This window comes from Mastacembelus armatus, chromosome 18, assembly GCF_900324485.2.
Source record: "Mastacembelus armatus chromosome 18, fMasArm1.2, whole genome shotgun sequence".
NCBI lineage: Eukaryota > Metazoa > Chordata > Actinopteri > Synbranchiformes > Mastacembelidae > Mastacembelus > Mastacembelus armatus.
Genome location: NC_046650.1, coordinates 4,469,830 through 4,490,370, shown reverse-complemented (window position 1 = coordinate 4,490,370; position 20,541 = coordinate 4,469,830). Strand labels below are relative to the sequence as shown.

The window sequence follows — 20,541 nt, the reverse complement described above, 5'->3', positions numbered from 1 at the left end:
AGTGATGACCTGAACTATGCAGCACTGAGTTTCCATCCAGGAGCTAATAGGAGCAGAAGGCCTGTAGCAGAGACAGAGCGGAATTCAAATGTTGTGTATGCTGCCACCAGATGACAGAAACAACTGGAACTGCAGCTCAGAGTGGAAGTGATGCTTCATCGTATGTCAACCTGCTTTTCACAAACAATTTGTAACAGACAGAAAAGTTTCAACCACAGGAAAACTGGTCTTCTGTTCTCTAGCGTCTGAAACTTCAGTATTGTCAACAACATGGAGACACTGTGCAGCTGCAAAGATGAACAGCAGCAGCACAAATTCACCCAGGGCAACAACTTTCTACTAATGTTCACTGAATAGACAGTCAGGAACTTTTCTCCTCCTGTTAGGCCCTTGAAGGTTTCTGCAGCCTCCTTCCAACATTCAGACCTGAATAAAATGTCAGAGTATCCAAACACATTTTGTACGTCTACACTATGCAGCCTTTTATAATCATAATTTTAGGTGACAACATACCTTTATGTACCAATAGACCCTGTCTCACAGACGACTGTGCTCAAATATAAAAATAAAAAATATAAATATAAAATAAGTTTCTACATCTGGAAACCAAGTAAGACACATGTATTTCCACATTCCAACCTTCATGCACCTGTTATCCCAGAAACAGCTCAACATCTTCTCCAGCCTCAGTAAGTTAGCTTTGAAACAAACAACTCATAAAACAGCACAGGTCAGCTGGAAGCAAAGCAGCCACAACATTTCATCTGTGTTAAAAACACCTGCTTCCTAATGTAACATCCACATTTACTACAAGCTCTGTCCAAGGCGCTGAGTGTGAAGAAGACAAACTATAACACAACATGTTGATTCATCCACACTGTACAAGCCCTGGTCCCAGCTTCAGTCTGACCATCAGAAAAGCCTCAGGAGCGTGTTTGTGTTTGACTGACCTCACTTTAAAGCCCACTGTCCTCCATGACGGCGACGTGTCCAACAACAGCGTCATCTCCTTTCCTGCGGGGGTCGAGTCCTCTGCCACACATACTCCACAAATACCTCGGCTAAAGCCCAGCTCTCCTCTGTCCATGTTTATTTGTTTGGTTTGTTTTACTGCTGTCTCTCTTCGATACAAACTAAGGCCTCCATTAGCGCCTTTCTTCTCTCGGTAACCTCAGCGCCGCGTCTGAATTCTCCTGGTTGTTTCATGAAATGGACATTTCTAGTTCTCCAAGGTTTCAGTGATGTGGACGCACAGTACCAGGCCTTTCCTCCACTACTGGGTCGAGGGTTTTTGCGGTCTGCAGTGCAGCTTAGCATGAGGTTTGTAATCAGTTATTTTCACCTGCGCGACACCTGTGTGTGACCTCACACGGCAGAGTGACCATTAAAGAAACTCATATAAAACCATAGAGCCAAGGAGAAGACACAGGTCATGACTACACAATCCAAAGTAGATCTTTGTGTCATTACTGATTCACCTTTCAGATGGCTGAAAACTGTGAAAATGTTTTCCAGTTTCTCTGCTCAGATAATCTGGTTGAGTCTGTTTTATTCTCTCGTAGGTTTCAAAGTGGCAACCTCCACCATCACTACTGTCTTCTCTCTGCCTCTGTCGATTTTATCTGATCACACTCAATGTTTTGTTCAATTTAATTGCTAAATTTATCATTTAAGAAAAGGGCAGCATGGTGACTGAGTGGTTAGCACTGTTGCCTCACAGCAAGAAGGTTCCTGGTTTGAAACCCATCAGGGGCCTTTCTGTGTGGAGTTTACATGTTCTCCCTGTGCTTGTGTGGGTTTTCTCCAGGTACTCTGGTTTCCTCCCTCAGTCCAAAAACATGTCCATCCATCTTCTACCGCTTATCCGGGGTCGCGGGGGCAGTAGCCGAATCAGGGATACCCGAATCAGGGATACCCAGATTTCCTTCTCCCTGGACACTTCCTCCAGCTCTTCCGGGGGGACACCGAGGCGTTCCCAGGCCAGCCGGGAGACATAGTCCCTCCAGCGTGTCCTGGGTCTTCCCCGGGGCCTCCTCCCAGTGGGACATGCCCGGAACACCTCCCCAGGAAGGCGCCCAGGAAAACCCCCCAAAAACATGTATGTCAGGTTGATTGGTGACTCTAAATTGCCCATAGGAGTGAGTGTGAGTGTGTGAGGTTGTTTGTCTCTATGTGGCCCTGTGATGGACTGGTGACCTGTCCAGGGTGTACCCCTGCCTTTCACACAAAGAGAGCTGGGATAGGCTCCAGCAGATACCTGTGACCCTAAATAGGAAAAAGTGGGTATAAAAAATGGATGGATCATTTAAAAAAACAGATGCATGGCCTCTTTAGTTTTCAATATGAAAGGAAAATCTCAATAATATAATGATTTTTTGACAATGGGTATATTATTACACTGAGTTTCTATTCAAGAAGAAGCAGGTGGTGTTCAGCAATGATTAAAATGGACATTCATATATTTTATGCAGCCACCAGGGAGACACAGGAAGTGCAGCTGCAGCTCAGACTAGAACTGATGCTTTGTTACATTACGCTGTCTTCAGCAGTGATCAACCCTCATCACAGACTCATGGCACCAGTTTGTTTTCAAACGATGTATTAGTGGCTTTACACTAAAAGACGCCTGCAGCAGAACAACATTAGCTCACATGAGGACTTTCATTGTTCATTCACATTACAGGCTGCACATTCTTATTACAGATAACAGAAACAATACAGACAGACACTGTCTGCATCACTGAGGCACCTCAGTCTAATGAGGGAGACCTCGACCAGAGGAAGCTCATCCTTTAGCTGTCTGAATCATAACCACAAGACATGACAGACCACAGCGAAGCTACAGCTCAGCCAGCCGACAGAACTGATGCTTTTATCATATTAATCAGACATTGTCAGTTTTGTCTAAAAGTCATGGGTAGAAGAAAGTAAGCTAGTAAGTTAATGTCAGATTATACTGTAAATTGATGCAAATCAGGTATTTACAGAGAAACTCACATTGATAAAACTGTTGTTGTGCAGTCTGAGTGTGTCTGACAGCACTGCCAAGCTGTGACAACACCAGATATCATCAGGTGAAAGAAATGCCACCGCTGCCTGTATGACCAGTGCAATGACAGGATGTGAAAATACTAACACCCCAACACTTCAGATTACCTTAGAGCAGCTTAGTGTTATAAAAAGCCACCACAGTGCACAGTCCTACACACAATGAGGATCTTTATCATGGAAACCATTTTACTTCTCTGCAGCCTCAGTAAGTACTGGCATTAAAACCATCAAATGCAACTCTGACGTTATATAAAGCACAGGTATGGTTTAGGTTTGTGCAGGTTTATCAGTTGTGTGTTTGTTACAGACTGGGTGTCGCTCTCTGCATTTGAGTTTTACACAGTGGGAGTTCGGTCTGGTGAAGAAGTCACATTGCTGTGCTCCAACTTCAGCAGTGGCCCGACTCAGACAATCTGGTTCAGAGTGGTCAAGAAGCTGCAGCCCCACTGTATTTCTCATTTATTCACATCTTCTGGTCCTGCTTCGTTCTGTGATGGATTTCAAAATGGCAGATTTCAAATGACATCGAACAGCTCTAGTGTTTTTCTTAAAATTCAACAAGTGAATGTGTCTGACTCTGGACTGTATTTCTGTGGATATTTCATACAGACAAACCCAGTTATGGTCGGTGCAGCATATTTAGAGGTTCAAGGTAAGACTGTTAATATTGGTAAATTTAGTTCAATGTCACTTTGTCATTTCACTTGCATGTACACAGAAAAATGAAAGTGTTTCTCACTAGTGCACGTCCATGGAATAATTATAAATAAAAACACATACTTACATGTTATAACTTACAGCTAATGAAAACCCAAAATTTTGTATCTCAGAAAATTTGAATATTACTTAAGACTAAAAAAAAGAATTTTTAACACAGAAATGTTGGACTAAAGAAAAGTACAGTGGAACATGTACAGTAGTAAAACATGTACAGAACTCAATACTTGGTCAAGGCTCCTTTTGCATGAATTACTGCAGTAATGCAGTGTGGCATGGAGGTGATCAGTCATGGAGGTGTGGCTCTGCTGAGGTGTTATGGAGGCCCAGGTTGCTCTGATAGCAGCCTTCAGCTCTTCTGTGTTATTGGGTCTGGTGTCCCTTTCGCGTCTTACCCTCCTTGTGTCAGTGATCGTCTTCTGGACAACTGCCAAGTCAGGAGTCTTCCCCACAATAGTGGGGCCTACTGAACCACACTGAGACCATTTAAAGGCTCAGGAAACCTCTGTAGGTGTTTGGAGTTAATTAGTTGATTAGAGTGTGACACCATGAGTCTCCAATATTGAACTTTTTCACAATATTCACATTTTCTGACATACTGATTTTTGGGTTTTCATTACCTGTAAGTTAATATATCAGTCTGTGTGTAAAGAATCTATATATGAGTTTCACTTTTTGAATTGAATTACTGAAATAAATCAACTTTTTGATGATATTCTAATTGATTGAGATGCACCTGTATACCTAATAATGTGGACTTCAGTTTAATGAAATTATCTACATGTCATTTTTTTCTGCTTAAAATCTCTGGTGTACATTCTGTGTTTGTGAGTTGTGTTATTTCTAATATTAAACCAATCTAAAGCAGGTCGAGGTATCAAATATACACAGTCTAAATGGACTATCTCCTTTTAGATGAGTCTCACAGAAGTGCAAAGGTGATCAGTATAATCCTGGGTGGTCTGACTGCTTTTCTCGTTATAGTCATCACTGGTCTGGTTGCTGAAATCCAGAGACTTCAGAAAGGTAGTTGTGATGTGGAGGACAAATTGAAAATGAGATCAGATTTTTTAAAGAGGAGATTTTATGATAATGACTGTCAATATATTAACAACGTGTTTTTTTTTCCTAATATAGCCATCAGCAAGCAGAATCAACAGGAGAACCAGGTTAGTACAGTTTCACTGTTGGCTGTTCAAAATTCAAAATGTATAAAATCATCTCAAATCATAAATTATTTACCTGTGATGCAGCTTTTTGTGATGTGTAATTGATTGTTCTCTTATTTACGGGATCTGGGCTCTGATGACCTGAAGGTAAAACCACTGAGTTCAACAACAATAAGAAGCAGGAGGCCTGTATCACAGAGACAAATAGAGACTCATGTTATTTATACAGCCAGCAAAGAAAACTGATGCTTTTATCGTATTAATCTGCCTTGGTGATTTTTGTGTAAACGTTGTGGGTTGGAGGAAGTAAGCTCATTTATGTGAAGCAGCAGAAAAGCAGTAAATCATGTTATACTGCATATTGATGCTAACTGGACATTTTTATACAGTTAGAATAAATTGTGCCTTTCCCAAATGTTGTCTGTCCTGTTTATTGTAAGAAAATGTCTGGTGTTTGATTAAGGAGGATCTGTCCAGGTCTGCAGCAGTGGAGGACTGAATGAGGTACACATTATTTGTTCAACAGGAAGTGATGGCACAATGTGGTCTAAGAGCAGCTGAAGTGAAAATCAGCACGTCTGTAAATGCAAACATGTCTAGACGACACTGAGCCAGGTGTGAGTTTGTGCTTTACTGCCAAGTCAGCTTTCAGGAGATCTGTTCACTTGGGGAAAGACCGAAGCACTTTCAGAGTCAGGAATAGTGTGAAGTGCAGAGAAAGTCTCATTGATAAAACTGTTGTTGTGCAGTCTGAGTGTGTCTGACAGCACTGCCAAGCTGTGACAACACCAGATATCATCAGCTGCCTGTATGACCGGTGCAATGACAGGATGTGAAAATACTAACACCCCAACACTTCAGATTACCTTAGAGCAGCTTAGTGTTATAAAAAGCCACCACAGTGCACAGTCCTACACACAATGAGGATCTTTATCATGGAAACCATTTTACTTCTCTGCAGCCTCAGTAAGTACTGGCATTAAAACCATCAAATGCAACTCTGACGTTATATAAAGCACAGGTATGGTTTAGGTTTGTGCAGGTTTATCAGTTGTGTGTTTGTTACAGACTGGGTGTCGCTCTCTGCATTTGAGTTTTACACAGTGGGAGTTCGGTCTGGTGAAGAAGTCACATTGCTGTGCTCCAACTTCAGCAGTGGCCCGACTCAGACAATCTGGTTCAGAGTGGTCAAGAAGCTGCAGCCCCACTGTATTTCTCATTTATTCACATCTTCTGGTCCTGCTTCGTTCTGTGATGGATTTCAAAATGGCAGATTTCAAATGACATCGAACAGCTCTAGTGTTTTTCTTAAAATTCAACAAGTGAATGTGTCTGACTCTGGACTGTATTTCTGTGGATATTTCATACAGACAAACCCAGTTATGGTCGGTGCAGCATATTTAGAGGTTCAAGGTAAGATCGTTATGTGTTGTCTGTCTTTTATGTGGCCTTTTTGGTCAAAATCTAGATCCTAATGGAACAATATCAACATAACTATTCATTGTAGTGTACCTCATCATTGTCTACATTTCAAAACATTTCCTGCCTCCCATTGTAATTTCTGCTGTGCAGTCAGATACAGTGCATTATAATAGATATATATAGATTATAGATTAGATTATAAGAGATTATAGATTATAACTGAACTGTCTTTCTTGGAGATCTGTTTGATGGAGTACCAAAGCTGATGATGATCCCAGGTGTTCTGACTGTTTTCTCTGCTCTGGTCATCTTTGGGCTGGTTGTTAAAATTAAACAGCTTCAGAAAGGTACTTTTACTACGTATAACTGTACTTTCACATTCTGTCTCTAAATTATCTAATAGACAAATATACAAATTTCTTGTTTAGTATGATGCAACAGCAACAGCATTGGTGCAGAAAATGGTGCTTGTCAATTAACTCAGGATGTTGGCTCTTTCATTTAGTCCATATCGAACAGAATCCATACAGAAGGACAACAGACACAGAGGTGAGTTTGACGTTTGTAAGCTAAAGTATTTCATCAGGCACTTTAATCAAAAGCTCAGCTTTGTGCAACAAATGACTGAAAATGGTTGTATTCATAGATTCTGAGCTCAGATGACCAGAACTATGCATCAGTGACTTTTCACCCAGCAGCAGATGGAAACCTCAGGCCTGCATCAGAGACAACCATGGAGCCCAGTGTAATTTATTCATCTATCAGATAGATTCAGGAATTATTCAGGAACAACTAGATTCTCTTATATTGGGAGCTGATGTGAAGAAGTGCAGATTCAAATCCAATTGATTTGACCCATAAAAGTACATGAAATATAGTTTCTCACAACTTAAAACTTTAACGCCTATTAACTCAAAGTGTAAAATCCAAAAATAAGCCTCTAGAAGCTTTTGCGTAACGTACAGTAACTGCAGTGGTATATAAATATCGTGGGAAAGGTATTAACCACAAAAACCTGTGAGCAAATGCAGCCTCATATGAAACCATGCACCCTATTCCAGGCTGCAGGTGACAGTTCACAGCAAAGCTAAAACAGAAGCAGCACCACTGTGGTATCAATTCAGTCTTCTTCTAACTACTTGCTATATCTCAGTTATACAGGACTCAGTTCAAATTTAAATTGGACTAAATGAAGGTCCAGTTTGTGAGATTGTAACTTAATTCGCCCTCTATTGAAATAAAGAAATGATGCTGTCTATGAATGTGTCTGGTCATATGATTTTGATGAGTAGTGAATGTAAAGATAGTGTGTAGACATGATCTGATTTTTAGGCTTTGATGAACTAAACTGTGCAGTGCTGATTTTCCATCCATTAACAAATAGCACCAGTGAGTGCATGCTGCCAGCACCAGGGGCACTTCAAAGGGGGGCAAAGGGAGAAGAGCTGCCCCCTCCACTGTAGTGTTTGCCCTCGAGCTGCTGCCCCAACTCCAGATATTTCCCCCACACTGGTTTGTTCCTTCTGTCTAAGATTGAGAATATCTGGGAAGTAGGGCTGGGCGATAAACCAATTTTATCGATTGACTCAAATGTGAAGTTTTACATCGGCTTGTTTGAATATAAAACTATTTAAATCGTCAATCGGATATTTTGTGAAAAAAATCAGGGATTTTTTTTTTAGGCCATATTGCCCAGCACTACTGGGAAGTGTTTATTAAAAATCCATTTGAGAAACTTTTGTTCCATGAAAGTAGAACTGTATTTCACTATGTATAAGGACTCACATTACTGCCTTCTTATGCAACGCCTCCGCAAAACTTTTTGCCACCCTTTTGCCCCTCATGTAACAATTTCTAGCTCCGCCACTGGCTTGCACCTGCAGGTCAAAGTGGAACTGATGCTACATCATGATAAGCTCCTGTTGTGGTTCACTTCAGTTACAAACTGTCTGTTCTTTTCCAACTCTTTTCCCTGTTTTGTTCAACTTAGATCTCAGTCTGAGGACAAAAGAATAAATGTGTGATGGATGAGGAGCTGAAAGGGACAGTAGTGACTTTTAAACAGCACTGTCTGTATCAGCCAACAGTTCATTCTCAACCACAGTAAGACTGGCCTTCAGCTGCCTGCTATTTTTTCCAGCATGTAACTTTCACAGTCCAACCTCCAGCAGCCACAAACACCAAGTTATACTTTTAAACTGGCTATACTTGCTTTATCTCTCCTGTGACTGTGTTACTGTACAATTGATGCACAAGAAGATAATGTCCCTGTGGTTGTTACACTGCTCACCTGACTTTTGTTAACCTGATCTGAGCTTAAAGAGGTATTACTTCATCCCTTTAGGGACTAATTAGAACTATGCATGTAACTTGATTTTTGTGAGTACTTGACTTGGACTTTTAGGGAGAACCCTGTTCACTGGTCTGACCCGACTCAGAAGTAAGCCCGACTTTGTTTTCCCTAGTTCTATGTGTTACTAGTTATCTGTTCATGGGCTTTCCTTAGTTTTCTATCTGTACCTGGTTTCTGATTTGATTCCCCCTTGGTAAATTAAGTTAAATTATTTATTGGTATGTTCAGTGGTTTTGAAGATTTCTAAGTTTGTATTTTATAATTGCCTGTTCTGATACGGCTCAGCATTTACGTTGTGCTTTAATAAACTCTATAGAACTCATTCCCTCTGGTCAAGCCTCCTTTTTGAGCTCAAACCAAAAACTCATTTTTCCCAGTGAGCAAACTGTGACAGTACATCACTTAGACTGCAAAACCAATACATCCATAGCCAAGGGTGTATGTGCAGTAACTGGGCAGATGTCACTGGGTTTATTGCTGCCACCACAGAGGTGTATTTTTAAAAGAGTCAGAAAATGTGCAACCAAAATTTAAATTATCTACAGACAGACTCCAGCCTTCAAACATACAATTTCATTCTTCATTCAAAATGGAAATAAATGTGAACTTATGTCATTTTTCCATTGATGGAAATATGACTACAACTAGGCATCATTCCCCTCTTCATTTTGAGCAAACACATAAAGACGTGATACACCCCGCCTCTTTCCTGCAAAGCTCCTGTGCTCACACTATAAAGTGTGATTGCACTCGGACAGCAGACGCACAATGAGGAGCTTTGTCTTGATATCAGCTTTACTTCTCTGCAGTAAGTACTGGAACTGGTTTATTTAACGTCCATGATAATGAGAATTACAGATTGATTATTTGAGGAATAAATGTCTTGTTATCTGTGCTGTTTGTTTCAGCCTGGGTCTCTGTCTCAGGGTCTGAGTTTCAGACTGTGCAGGTCCAGCCTGGTCAAGAAGTCACCCTGCTGTGCCGCAACATTTCCACAAGTCCAACTCACACATTCTGGTCCAGGTTCACTAACAGGACCAGGATCAGCTGTATCTCCTCCATGTACAAGTCTGACAGCAGCCCTTCATTCTGTCATGGATTTCAAAATGGAAAATATGAAATGAGCTCCAACGTCTCCACCGTCTTTCTGACAATAAAACAAGTGGATTTATCTGACTCTGGACTGTACCTCTGTGGATTTTATATAAACGGACACACAATCATTCATGTAGAGGATGTAACTGTTCAAGGTAAGACTGAAGTCAGATCTATTTGGATATATTAATTGTAACTCATAACTAATATAAAGTACTTGTATATTTTATTAAAGGCAGCGATGAATCAAACAACGACAGTGGTGGCACCTCTCAAAGTAAGACTGAATATTTCTTTGATTTAGTAAACCTCTGATGTCAGATGTAAAACAGCTGGCTGGACTCAGTACTGCACATTTTAATGTTCATTTTCATCAAATTTGACTTTAATGATGTTTCTTGTAGGAGAGCCTAACGCAGTAACAGAGCTGATGAGTGCGATCCTTGCTGCTGCTGTCACTGTGACTGTTGTCCTTATAATGACCATCATTGCTCTGGCTGTTAAATACAGGAAACTTCAGACAGGTACTTCTGATAGCTGTCTCTGATTTGCTGTGCCAGTAATGGTGGAACAACTCCAGTGGTAAAGTTCATGGATAATGAATTAATGAACTGACCAGGCTTTTTTTTTTTTTTTTGTCACATAGCTCATGATAATGATTCAGACTCATGACTGATTTTCTCCCCTTTTAGTTTGTGATGAAAAACAACATCCACAAAGAAATAAGGTGAGTCTGTCTTTTCAGTTTCATTTTATATGGTGTAAGGTTTAAAAGACCCCAGAATCATTTGATTTCAGGATGATTATTTTATTTTTAGCATCATCTGTCCTTGTTTCTGAAGTGGTTTGATTGAAAGCAGTCTGACTCTTTACAGAATGTGGACTCTGATGACCCGAAAGATGCAGCACTGAGTTTCTATTCTGCAACAATACGCAGCAGGAGGCCTGCATCGGAGAGACAAGTACAGACTTGTGTTATTTATGCTGCCAACTGATACTTTGTCTTTGTAATCAATAAATTTGATTATGTGTGATTAGTGACTGAGTTTATCACTTTGCCAAAAAAAAATCAGATTTTTCATTAAAGTCTTTATATTCCTACAGAAATCTGGTATTGCTGTGTTGTATTTTCACCATCTCTTTATACTTGCGCCCTCTCATTAATGACCGATTCACAAAGAGGCGGGAAGCCCATTATTGTCTGTACTCTCTCTTACAGAGAGTGAGAGGTAAGGTCTGCAGCAGTGGAGGAGTCAATGCGGTAGTTAGATGGCGAAAGCTCATTTTGTTCACAGCTTGTCATGACACTCTCCCTCAGCACACATTTTCTTTACATTCAGTGCACTGACTTGGCCTGTCAACCTAACAAAGCTCTAGCTGGGTGAAATCAACTTGGTTATGATACAATGCAATGAAAGCTGACATTAAAACATAATAGATAAACATCACTATTTTTTATATCATTATGTAGTTAGCTATTATAAATATACACATATAACCTGAAGTATTAAAGCATGAGGTCACTGTGATTTCTCAGTGCACTGTGATGTACTCCTGTTAAAGATCATTTGGCAACTTTTTATTTATACAATTAAGAAATGTGTACTGTGGGGAATAAGGCTCTTGGGGGAATTTCCCTCCTACCCACAAGAGGGCGTCTTGCCTGAGATGTGTTTTTTTTTTTTTTTTTTTTTTACACAATATCATTAAATGTATTTTCTTCTAAATACCCAACTTTCCCCATGAATCTCCAAATTGCATTAGTGATGTGTCTGTCTGGGTCTGCCATTGTCAAAACATACAAATCCATTAAATTCCAACAAGAAAAATGTGATCAAGCTTTTATGCTGTGCAAAAGTTGGCAACAGAAACTGATAAATGGACGTTTGGAGACCAAGGCAACACAAAAACATCATCTTTGTTAATATCTGTCTGCCACAGGTCACACAGAACTTGTGGGTGGCCAGCCCCCCCCCCCCTCCATCTTACCCTCCACATCACTTGTTTGACAGGAAGAGGCAGTACAGTGTGGTATGAACACAACTGAGGTGTAAACGCTGAGAGTGTAGCAGTGAATATCACAGGGTGCTACATATTCAGCTGAAAAACAAAACGAACAGCAGACAGACCCTTTACAGTAACATTGTTTCCATCACACCCTACCTGTCAGTCCTGACACTTCCTGCAGTCGCAAACAGGAACTGTGTATCGGCTTCAAATTCAGCCGCTGCCACAGGAAGACTGGTCTTCGGCTGCACGTTATTCGGGCCACTGTATGACTTTCATAAGCTACCACCACCACAAATAATAAAACTGGTTGTCCTCTCTCAACCTTGTTAGACTACATGCCATCTCTGCTAAGGTCAAGGGAGCCTTTCACTGCAACAACAGGCCTCCTCCCTGAAAGATGTCTTGACATGTCACAGGGAAATACACTAAAATGAATACATTCTTGCTTATATGCTTTTAAACAACAATCAGACCCATCCCAAACTAACTATATGTGGCTACTTGTAAAATATTTACACCTCTACATCTTTTATTCAGCTATTTTTCTAAATTTCTTGATGTAATCTCCACTTCTCATTTAACACTGCTGTCTTCACTGAGAAGAGCTACTCCTGTCCCCTACAACAGCAACAGGAACTTCATCAGCTATTGTGCCACTTTAACATGACATTTACTTTAGAGTTGAAAGGGCAAACTTGTTAGCAGATCATCACACATCAGGCAGAGTCCAGATCCCTGTGCCCCCCTGACAAAACCAGGTTACTGTGTCTGCAGAGTATGAATGCTTTCTGTTAGTGTTTGGTCGTTCCAGTAACTGCAACATTAAACGTCCTTTCATTGTCATGCGACCTAATCTGAATGTATGAATATAAATATGAATCAATATGAATATGTTTTTTAAGTCAGCAGGTTAATAGTTAATTTTTGGTTTTCTAGAGCAAAATTCCATTGTGTTTTGAGTAACACAGGCCTTTGTGTTGTGCTGTAAACTTTATGAGTTACTCTACTCTGATTTTAATTTAACACTTCTGTGACCAGTTGGAACGATGACTTAAATATGTGATACACCCCGCCTCTTTCCTACAAAGCTCCTGTGCAACAGCTCACACTATAAAGTGTGATTGCACTCGGACAGCAGACGCACAATGAGGAGCTTTGTCTTGATATCAGCTTTACTTCTCTGCAGTAAGTACTGGAACTGGTTTATTTAACGTCCATGATAATGAGAATTACAGATTGATTATTTGAGGAATAAATGTCTTGTTATCTGTGCTGTTTGTTTCAGACTGGGTCTCTGTCTCAGGGTCTGAGTTTCAGACTGTGCAGGTCCAGCCTGGTCAAGAAGTCACCCTGCTGTGCCGCAACATTTCCACAAGTCCAACTCACACATTCTGGTCCAGGTTCACTAACAGGACCAGGATCAGCTGTATCTCCTCCATGTACAAGTCTGACAGCAAACCTTCATTCTGTCATGGATTTCAAAATGGAAAATATGAAATGAGCTCCAACGTCTCCACCGTCTTTCTGACAATAAAACAAGTGGATTTATCTGACTCTGGACTGTACCTCTGTGGATTTTACATAAACGGACACACAATCATTCATGTAGAGGATGTAACTGTTCAAGGTAAGACTGAAGTCAGATCTATTTGGATATATTAATTGTAACTCATAACTAATATAAAGTACTTGTATATTTTATTAAAGGCAGCGATGAATCAAACAACGACAGTGGTGGCACCTCTCAAAGTAAGACTCTGCTGAATATTTCTTTGATTTAGTAAACCTCTGATGTCAGATGTAAAACAGCTGGCTGGACTCAGTACTGCACATTTTAATGTTCATTTTCATCAAATTTGACTTTAATGATGTTTCTTGTAGGAGAGCCTAACGCAGTAACAGAGCTGATGAGTGTGATCCTTGCTGCTGCTGTGACTGTGACTGTTGTCCTTATAATGACCATCATTGCTCTGGCTGTTAAATACAGGAAACTTCAGACAGGTACTTCTGATAGCTGTCTCTGATTTGCTGTGCCAGTAATGGTGGAACAAGTCCAGTGGTAAAGTTCATGGATAATGAATTAATGAACTGACCAGGCTTTTTTTTTGTCACATAGCTCACAAAGAACAAAGCCAACAAAATCAGAATCTACACTCAGAAGACCTCAACTATGCTGCACTGAGTTTCCACCCTAAAGCAAATCGAAACAGAAGGCCTGCATCAGACAGACAGCTGGAGCCAAATGTTGTGTATGCTGCCACCAGATAGACTCAGGAAACAGCAAGAACTGCAGCTCAGAGACGAAGTAATGATTTACCATGTCTAGCTGTAAAAATAGAACTGATTTGGATGGATTTTCATCTCCTGTGTTAGAGAAATTAAGAAAATGTTTTACCCTCAAATGACAGATTCCACCTTATTCTAGTATAATCAAAAGACTGCTGAGTAGGGCCTATTGTGGAAACATAACTCTGTTTTCAGTGAGAACAGCTTGCTCTAAAATTGACTTTTTGATAAAGACACTTAGTATCAAAACCCAGATGTCTTGCAGTGGGAAATGACCTCCCCTTTCTAATAAAGACATTGTTTTAATATGTATTTGTTTCTTTATTCTCATCTAGTTAAAATCTATCTTATTTTTTCTGCATTGTCCATTGTGCATCTTGACTCGTCAAAGGTGCCAATAAGGAGCCTGCCGTCCGTCCATCGTTTTGTATTAAGGTGTTGGTTTGCAGCAGTGTAGGAAATGAGATACACATCAGTTATTTGACAGGATGTGACAGCACAGCGTGGTCTCAGATCAACTCATACATGCTTGCGTGCAGCAGAGGGCAGGTATTGGTGCCCTGCTTGTTATTTTCCACTGTGGTAATAAACAATGCTCTCAGGACCAGGAAAAAGCAGAGTTTCAACCACAGGAAGACACACCATCAGTTCTCTGCATCATAACCACACACCATAAACACCTGTGTATAGTCCGAGCATCAAACCAGTTTAAAGGCGCTACTTTTGAAGTTTTTAGAGATTCAAGCTTCCCTTTTCTTTTCACGTATAGTTTCATCCTCTTGTGTTGTACCAATGAAAGAGTCCTGATGAAACCATGACCCAGCACTTGCAAAACCACAAGTGTTTAAGAGGGAAACTGTCATGTCACACAACTGAAAATATTCACATGAAAACTAGACATTTTCTGATTGAAAAGCACCACAAAGGTATACAGAATACTTCCCTAAATATGAAGTAGAAACTAACATTTTTATTTCAGTCCATGTTGTATAGTTTGGCGAGCTGACAGACTTACTGTGTGTTTGTGTTTAGTATAGGTTCTTCACCAGTGACACAATAACAAAACATCAAGTCACCTTCACTGACATTTGTATTTAGCGTTGATGAGCAATAACAGGCCAATTAATACTTTGGTGATGCACTGTCATGTGCTGTCACCAGCTTTCAGTTCTGTCAAAAATCATGTTTATTACTCTCACATCTCTATAAGCCAGGTCATTACATCTCCCATAAAATGGTTATGAAATGCAAACCCTAAATACTCCAGTTTAAATTCTTTACTGGACCTCAGCGAATCCTGGCCAAAACACACACCTGTGTGTGATTGCCAGGATGTCTAATAATGTTAATATGACCTAACAGCATCTTAACTATTACTTTCGTTAGACCACACAAGGTTTGGCATCAGGAACATGGTCCCTCTGTGGGCCCTCAGTGGTGTCTGTGGATGAAGAAGTGAGACTAAACTTTTTAAATGGAGAAAAATTAAATTTGAGTCAAACAATTAATTTAAAAAATGCATTTATTACTTGTGGTGTATTTACATAAAACAAATCATGAATACATACATATTAAGCTAAAACATTTTTGCTTATACATTAGAATTAAAAATATTTTCATGTGATTAAAATGCTCAAATTTAACACAGCAGCACCAGCATTTAATTTCATGGTAACCACAGCTGGGTGTCAGATTTATGTCCTTTTATAGTACCAACTAAAATATGCTGCTTTGTTGTGGAAACCTTTGTTGTTTCGTGGCAGTAAAGATGAACTCTGATCAGTTTGTTATATGCTACTTGGGGAAACAATTAGGAATACAGCTCCAATTGTAATGTATTACATAACAGGGAGCCTATGCTATGTAATTATGTATTCAAGCAAGTCATAATCCAAAAAGACAATACAAAGAAAAAAGTGCTGTACTTGTATCAAATTTCTTTGCTTAAAACCAGTAAAACAGCAATTTCACTGTATTAACTGCCTTTGTTTTACAAAGGTTTGATTAAGCTGATCAGCAATCACTGGCTTTAACAGTGTGCACACAAAATAAAAAAAAAACTGGAAAAATCAAACATGGAAGTTCATTTCCACTGTATAGTCAGTAATGTTTACCTACAAAAACAGTCACATGTGAGCATCTGCTGTCTGTATTTATTTTTATTTCAGTAGTCCTTAAAGCCCTTGACTTACCTGTATCAAAGGAGGTCTCCAGTAGCCTCGAACTTCATCTCCCCCAGACTCAAGGTACACTAGCCTCAGCTATGAAATCTCACCTGGCTGAGTATGTCTGGACTGGGTTGCGCTTTTATTCACTTAAGCTCGGATGGAAACAAGTTTCAGTTTTGGCACTGAAGGCGACAAGCTGAAAGCTACACTGATGACTGATAAAAGGTGGAACAATTCAGACAAGATTAGAGAGGAGGTCTTTCTTCAATCACCGTGACGATTTGAACAGGTTTGTTACACGTGCTATCATCAGAAACGGATAATCAAGTGTAGATCTGAGAGATCCTGGCAGACTATTCGAATCTATTGAAGCGGTTATGCTGATGAGATGTTTTAGCGCAGGGCATGATTTTGAGCATATCTGTGAACAACATTACTGCACAAATTCGTTTTATTATTAAAAAAAAATAAAGTTCGACAATGGACAGATACATGTGAACGCTTTTTTTTTTTTTGGTAACTGTGTTATTCACTGTTAACTTTCTCTACATGTGTCAAATTCACAGTAACGCCATATTGTTTAGTTTTCGATGGAAAAGCTTAACATGATGGAGCCAACGTGCAGATTAGATTTAATACCAAATATGATTCAGGTCATTTAAGTCTACAGTCACAAGTATCGCCTAGAAACTGCTGCTGATATAATTCAGCTTTCTAAAGGTCACACACAACATCAGAACACTAAATATTATTCAAACGTAAAGGTACAAAAAAATAAAAATAAACAAAATAAAATTCGCCTAACTCAGACGTCAAGCAATAAAAATACTACAGCACAATGACAAACTAAAACCATCAGGGGGGAAAAATACGAGTAAAAACTGTCCCAAAATAATAAAAAAAAAAAAACAAGACGTGGGCGTCGGCAATTCAGTTCCTCCTGTGAGCATCTTAGGGGAACGTAACGCGCTCAGCCGCAGACAGGAAGAAGATAGTTTCACGTGCATCAGGAGGCGGAGAGCGGCGACGCAGTTGGACGACGATCCTGAAAAAAGAGCAAATGACACAAATGAACTGTATGCAACTAATTATACAAAGCACGTTGTTCCATCGTGATTTTCTACACGTTTGTCTTTGTTTGCTTGTTGGTTTTTTTTTTTGTTTCGAGTTCTACATTTCAAGATCCGTTTAGTCACAGAGACTCCAGACTGGGAGAGTGTTTGTCGGATAATGTCACACATTTACATTAGCTGAAAGACAAGTAAATGCACAGACGTGTATTACGAATATAGAACTTGTTGAGCAGCACTTTGGACGTTTGCTCTTTCAAACCTTATTTTTCCCACAAGATGCACAGCGTGTGGTAAAGGTCAACAGCTGCCTCTGCCTCTACAGGGACGAAGGGCAATTTTATTAGAGGTATGAACACCAGTCTACCTGACACCTATTCTCACCTTCACATGCCGGGGCGCTGCTTAATAAGCGTAGCGCGCAGGCGGTGGCGGAGGCAGCCGGTCTGCGTAGGGGTCCCTGGCACGTGGAACTCCGTATGCCGGAACCCGAGATACCGGAGAGAGTCGGGATCGCTCATAGGAGTAGCCATTACTGGCTGGGGGCATTGGCGTGCTAGGTGCTCTCCTGAGGGGGCTGCGATCTCGGGCATAGTACGAGGACGGAGGAGGTGGAAGGGGCCGACGCTCATACGGGTCAAGCGACGAGGTCATAAGACGGTCTCGGACGACGGCTGAGGGGGGAGGGGGAGGAGGAGGGGCGCCAGCACGTTGATCTTCATAGGAGGCAATGCCATACGGTCGGGCTCTGTACTTCTCATAGTAATCTACCACGCCATATCTGTCCCTCTCACCCTCATAGGGACGGTCGGGATAAACAGCTCGTCTAGGGGGAGGGGGCGGCAGAGGTGGGGCGGGGTAACCTGGGGGTATATGGCTGAGGCGGCCTCTCAGGTAGCTGGGTGGGGGAGGCTCGTGCCTGTCTCCCGGATAGCGGGGGGGCCAGTAGCCACCTCTGTCTGGGGGAGGAGGGGGGTAGTCATCCCGTTCTTCATGTCTGGGACGGCTCTTGGAAATCTGAACATGGATGCGTTTACCTAAGCACAAAAAAAAAAGACAAGATTACAAAAAATAACCAATAACTCACAAACATACACCACACCTACTTTTGACCTATTCTCACCTTGAAATTCAGTGTTATCCAGTCCCTTGATGGCATCCATAGCCTCATCTGAGTTAGACATGTGTACAAAAGCAAAATTCTTGACAACAGCACACTCCGTGACTGTGCCATACTCTTCAAAGAGGGCACGGAGCTCATCATCGGACCCCTTCTCCACATTGGCCACATGCAGCTTGACGGAGCCCTGGTTCTTCCCGTGGCTGGCCTCCACGTTGATCGGCGTGCCGTGAAGTTTGTACAGGTGCAAGCTCTTAATGGCTTTGGTAGCGGCCTTGCGGTCATCCATGTGGACGAAGGCGTAGTTCTTGATAATGGCACATTCTGTGACTGTGCCGTACTGAGTGAACAGAGCCTTGATTTCCTCTTGGTCTGCCTCTCGGGGGAGATTTCCCACAAAAATTTTCACCATTGTTAAAGATCTGTTTCAAGACAGTTTAGAGAAAGCAGGTAGACATGGGTGTGGAGAGAACATGAAATGCTTTAATACAACTGGTGGAAGCCTTGGTCACACTGTCAGTATAAACAGAACGATGCAGACCTGTAACAACAAAATGGCTGACGCTAGTTAACTAACTAACGCAGCAGGCTACACGACCTTAACCCACACACATCTACGTTATCACAGTCATTTCAACAGCAAATCGTTTCTTTCCGGTTTGCAAAGATTCGGGCTAGCAGCTAACTAAACCCAAAGACACATTTGGACCTCGGCTCTATAGACGTACTAAAGCTAGCAGCTAGCTGTTAGCTGCTAGCTCGCTGCTAGGCCAGACACAAAGCACACACGCGCAGATCAGCGAGCGGGCGAACAATCGCCAAGTGTTAGCAGATATTTCTGTATTTGAGTATAGGGTGAAATGTAAATATCAAGGCAGCGACATGTAAGCTTAACGTTAGTTACCTTTTTTTAGCGTTAGCCTCTGTAAAATTTAATCTCTTTTCCAGAGATTTCGTTTTGCCAACTTCCGTTTCTTCTTCTTTGACCACAAGCCTGACCGGATTCCTTCTTCTTCTTCGACGGTTTTCCTCGCTCACAGTCGCACTGCCCCCGCTGTCCGGGAGGTGCAGTGGTGATGGCCACACAAACAAAGTCATTGCGTCGTTTGTTTGACAAATGACTAACAAGTCAACTGACTTCTATCAGAACCTGAATAAAGAAATTATTTTATTATCTGTCTTGACAGTCTATTTCAGGCTGTGTGTATTGAATGAAGGCTAATTTGTATTTTGTTGTTAACAGACATGTTTCAAAATGAAATATTTCAGAGCAACAAATTCAGTGTCATTTAAATGTCCACACTAACTGTTCAGTGGTGATAACATGTCCAATGTCTTATTCAGGTGCTGATATAATTCAGTTTAAGCTTTGTTTCATACATGAAGAACTAGTTTACATAGTTTCTACCCTGTGGAGACGTGAATAAATCATGATGTGACTCTGTTAAAACAGAAACTGAATGCAGTGTATTGTTCTACTTTTAGGATAGACACGTATCACTATCCTGGTTTGCCTGAAATCCCCTTCCAGCCCGTCCCACCCTGCCCCTCATCCCTTTCTCAGAAATGGCGCCGCTTTTTACGGCCTGACTCCTGTATTTATGGGAGGGCAGGGGACAGACGGTATGCACGTTATATGCTGGGTTAATGTATCACTGTTTAACTCCACGCTAACCTGGCGGCTCTGGATGATGATACACGGTTGTAAATACCGGACTGACTGAAGGAGACGTGAAAACACAAAGCCACCTTGCTCTGACTTCCTTTCTGTTTCTGTTGCGTCAACAGGGAATTTCCCGTTCTCCAATGAGACGTTCAAGTGCTCGTCTTAAAATCGGATGTTGAGGTCCTACGGTCGGGTCGTAAAACGTTTGCTTAGAAAAGTAAAAAATCAAACTTTCTAACGAAGGTGACACTGAGAATGGTTTATAAAATTCATTTAGCGCTTAAAAAATCTTTTCAATTTATTTTCTGTCTAGACTAACAAACGACGGCATAGACGAACAAATTATAGCACTGAATTAATAGTTTTGAATTCTTATTTGAGTTACTTTTCAAATATAATTAATTCCTCTGCTGG

The 20,541-nt window shown here is 40.9% G+C and overlaps 5 protein-coding genes across 7 annotated transcripts in view; 4 read left to right on the top strand and 1 right to left on the bottom strand.

The window, feature by feature from the left end:
• The window catches only part of LOC113122302 (nectin-4-like), a 192,898-nt gene that overhangs the window by 15,941 nt on the left and 156,416 nt on the right, over positions 1-20,541 (top strand). The window lies entirely within an intron of this gene.
• LOC113122402 (uncharacterized) lies at positions 5,300-7,573 on the top strand. The gene is made up of 5 exons (XM_026293729.1): positions 5,300-5,903; positions 6,006-6,350; positions 6,599-6,706; positions 6,865-6,908; positions 7,006-7,573. Exons 1-5 carry the CDS (start codon positions 5,858-5,860, stop codon positions 7,126-7,128), a joined length of 666 nt encoding a protein of 221 aa, XP_026149514.1. The 5' UTR covers positions 5,300-5,857; the 3' UTR covers positions 7,129-7,573.
• On the top strand, positions 9,462-10,847 carry LOC113122371 (uncharacterized). The gene is made up of 6 exons (XM_026293675.1): positions 9,462-9,520; positions 9,621-9,962; positions 10,043-10,084; positions 10,212-10,331; positions 10,500-10,534; positions 10,683-10,847. The coding sequence occupies exons 1-6, from the start codon at positions 9,481-9,483 to the stop codon at positions 10,800-10,802; spliced, it is 699 nt and encodes a 232-aa protein (XP_026149460.1). The 5' UTR covers positions 9,462-9,480; the 3' UTR covers positions 10,803-10,847.
• On the top strand, positions 12,920-14,411 carry LOC113122378 (uncharacterized). The gene is made up of 5 exons (XM_026293688.1): positions 12,920-13,002; positions 13,103-13,444; positions 13,525-13,566; positions 13,699-13,818; positions 13,934-14,411. The coding sequence occupies exons 1-5, from the start codon at positions 12,963-12,965 to the stop codon at positions 14,083-14,085; spliced, it is 696 nt and encodes a 231-aa protein (XP_026149473.1). The 5' UTR covers positions 12,920-12,962; the 3' UTR covers positions 14,086-14,411.
• LOC113122316 (RNA-binding protein 4B-like) lies at positions 15,612-19,541 on the bottom strand. Of its 3 annotated transcripts, none has more exons than XM_026293573.2 (4): positions 19,366-19,537; positions 18,465-18,883; positions 17,726-18,378; positions 16,887-17,316 (listed from the first exon to the last, which is right to left on the bottom strand). In XM_026293573.2, the coding sequence occupies exons 2-3, from the start codon at positions 18,871-18,873 to the stop codon at positions 17,747-17,749; spliced, it is 1,041 nt and encodes a 346-aa protein (XP_026149358.1). In that variant the 5' UTR covers positions 18,874-18,883; positions 19,366-19,537; the 3' UTR covers positions 16,887-17,316; positions 17,726-17,746. The 3 variants fall into 3 exon arrangements, with proteins under 3 accessions (XP_026149367.1, XP_026149358.1, XP_026149377.1); XM_026293592.1 differs by having other exon boundaries at positions 18,465-18,885; positions 19,369-19,491; XM_026293582.2 differs by having other exon boundaries at positions 15,612-18,378; positions 19,366-19,541.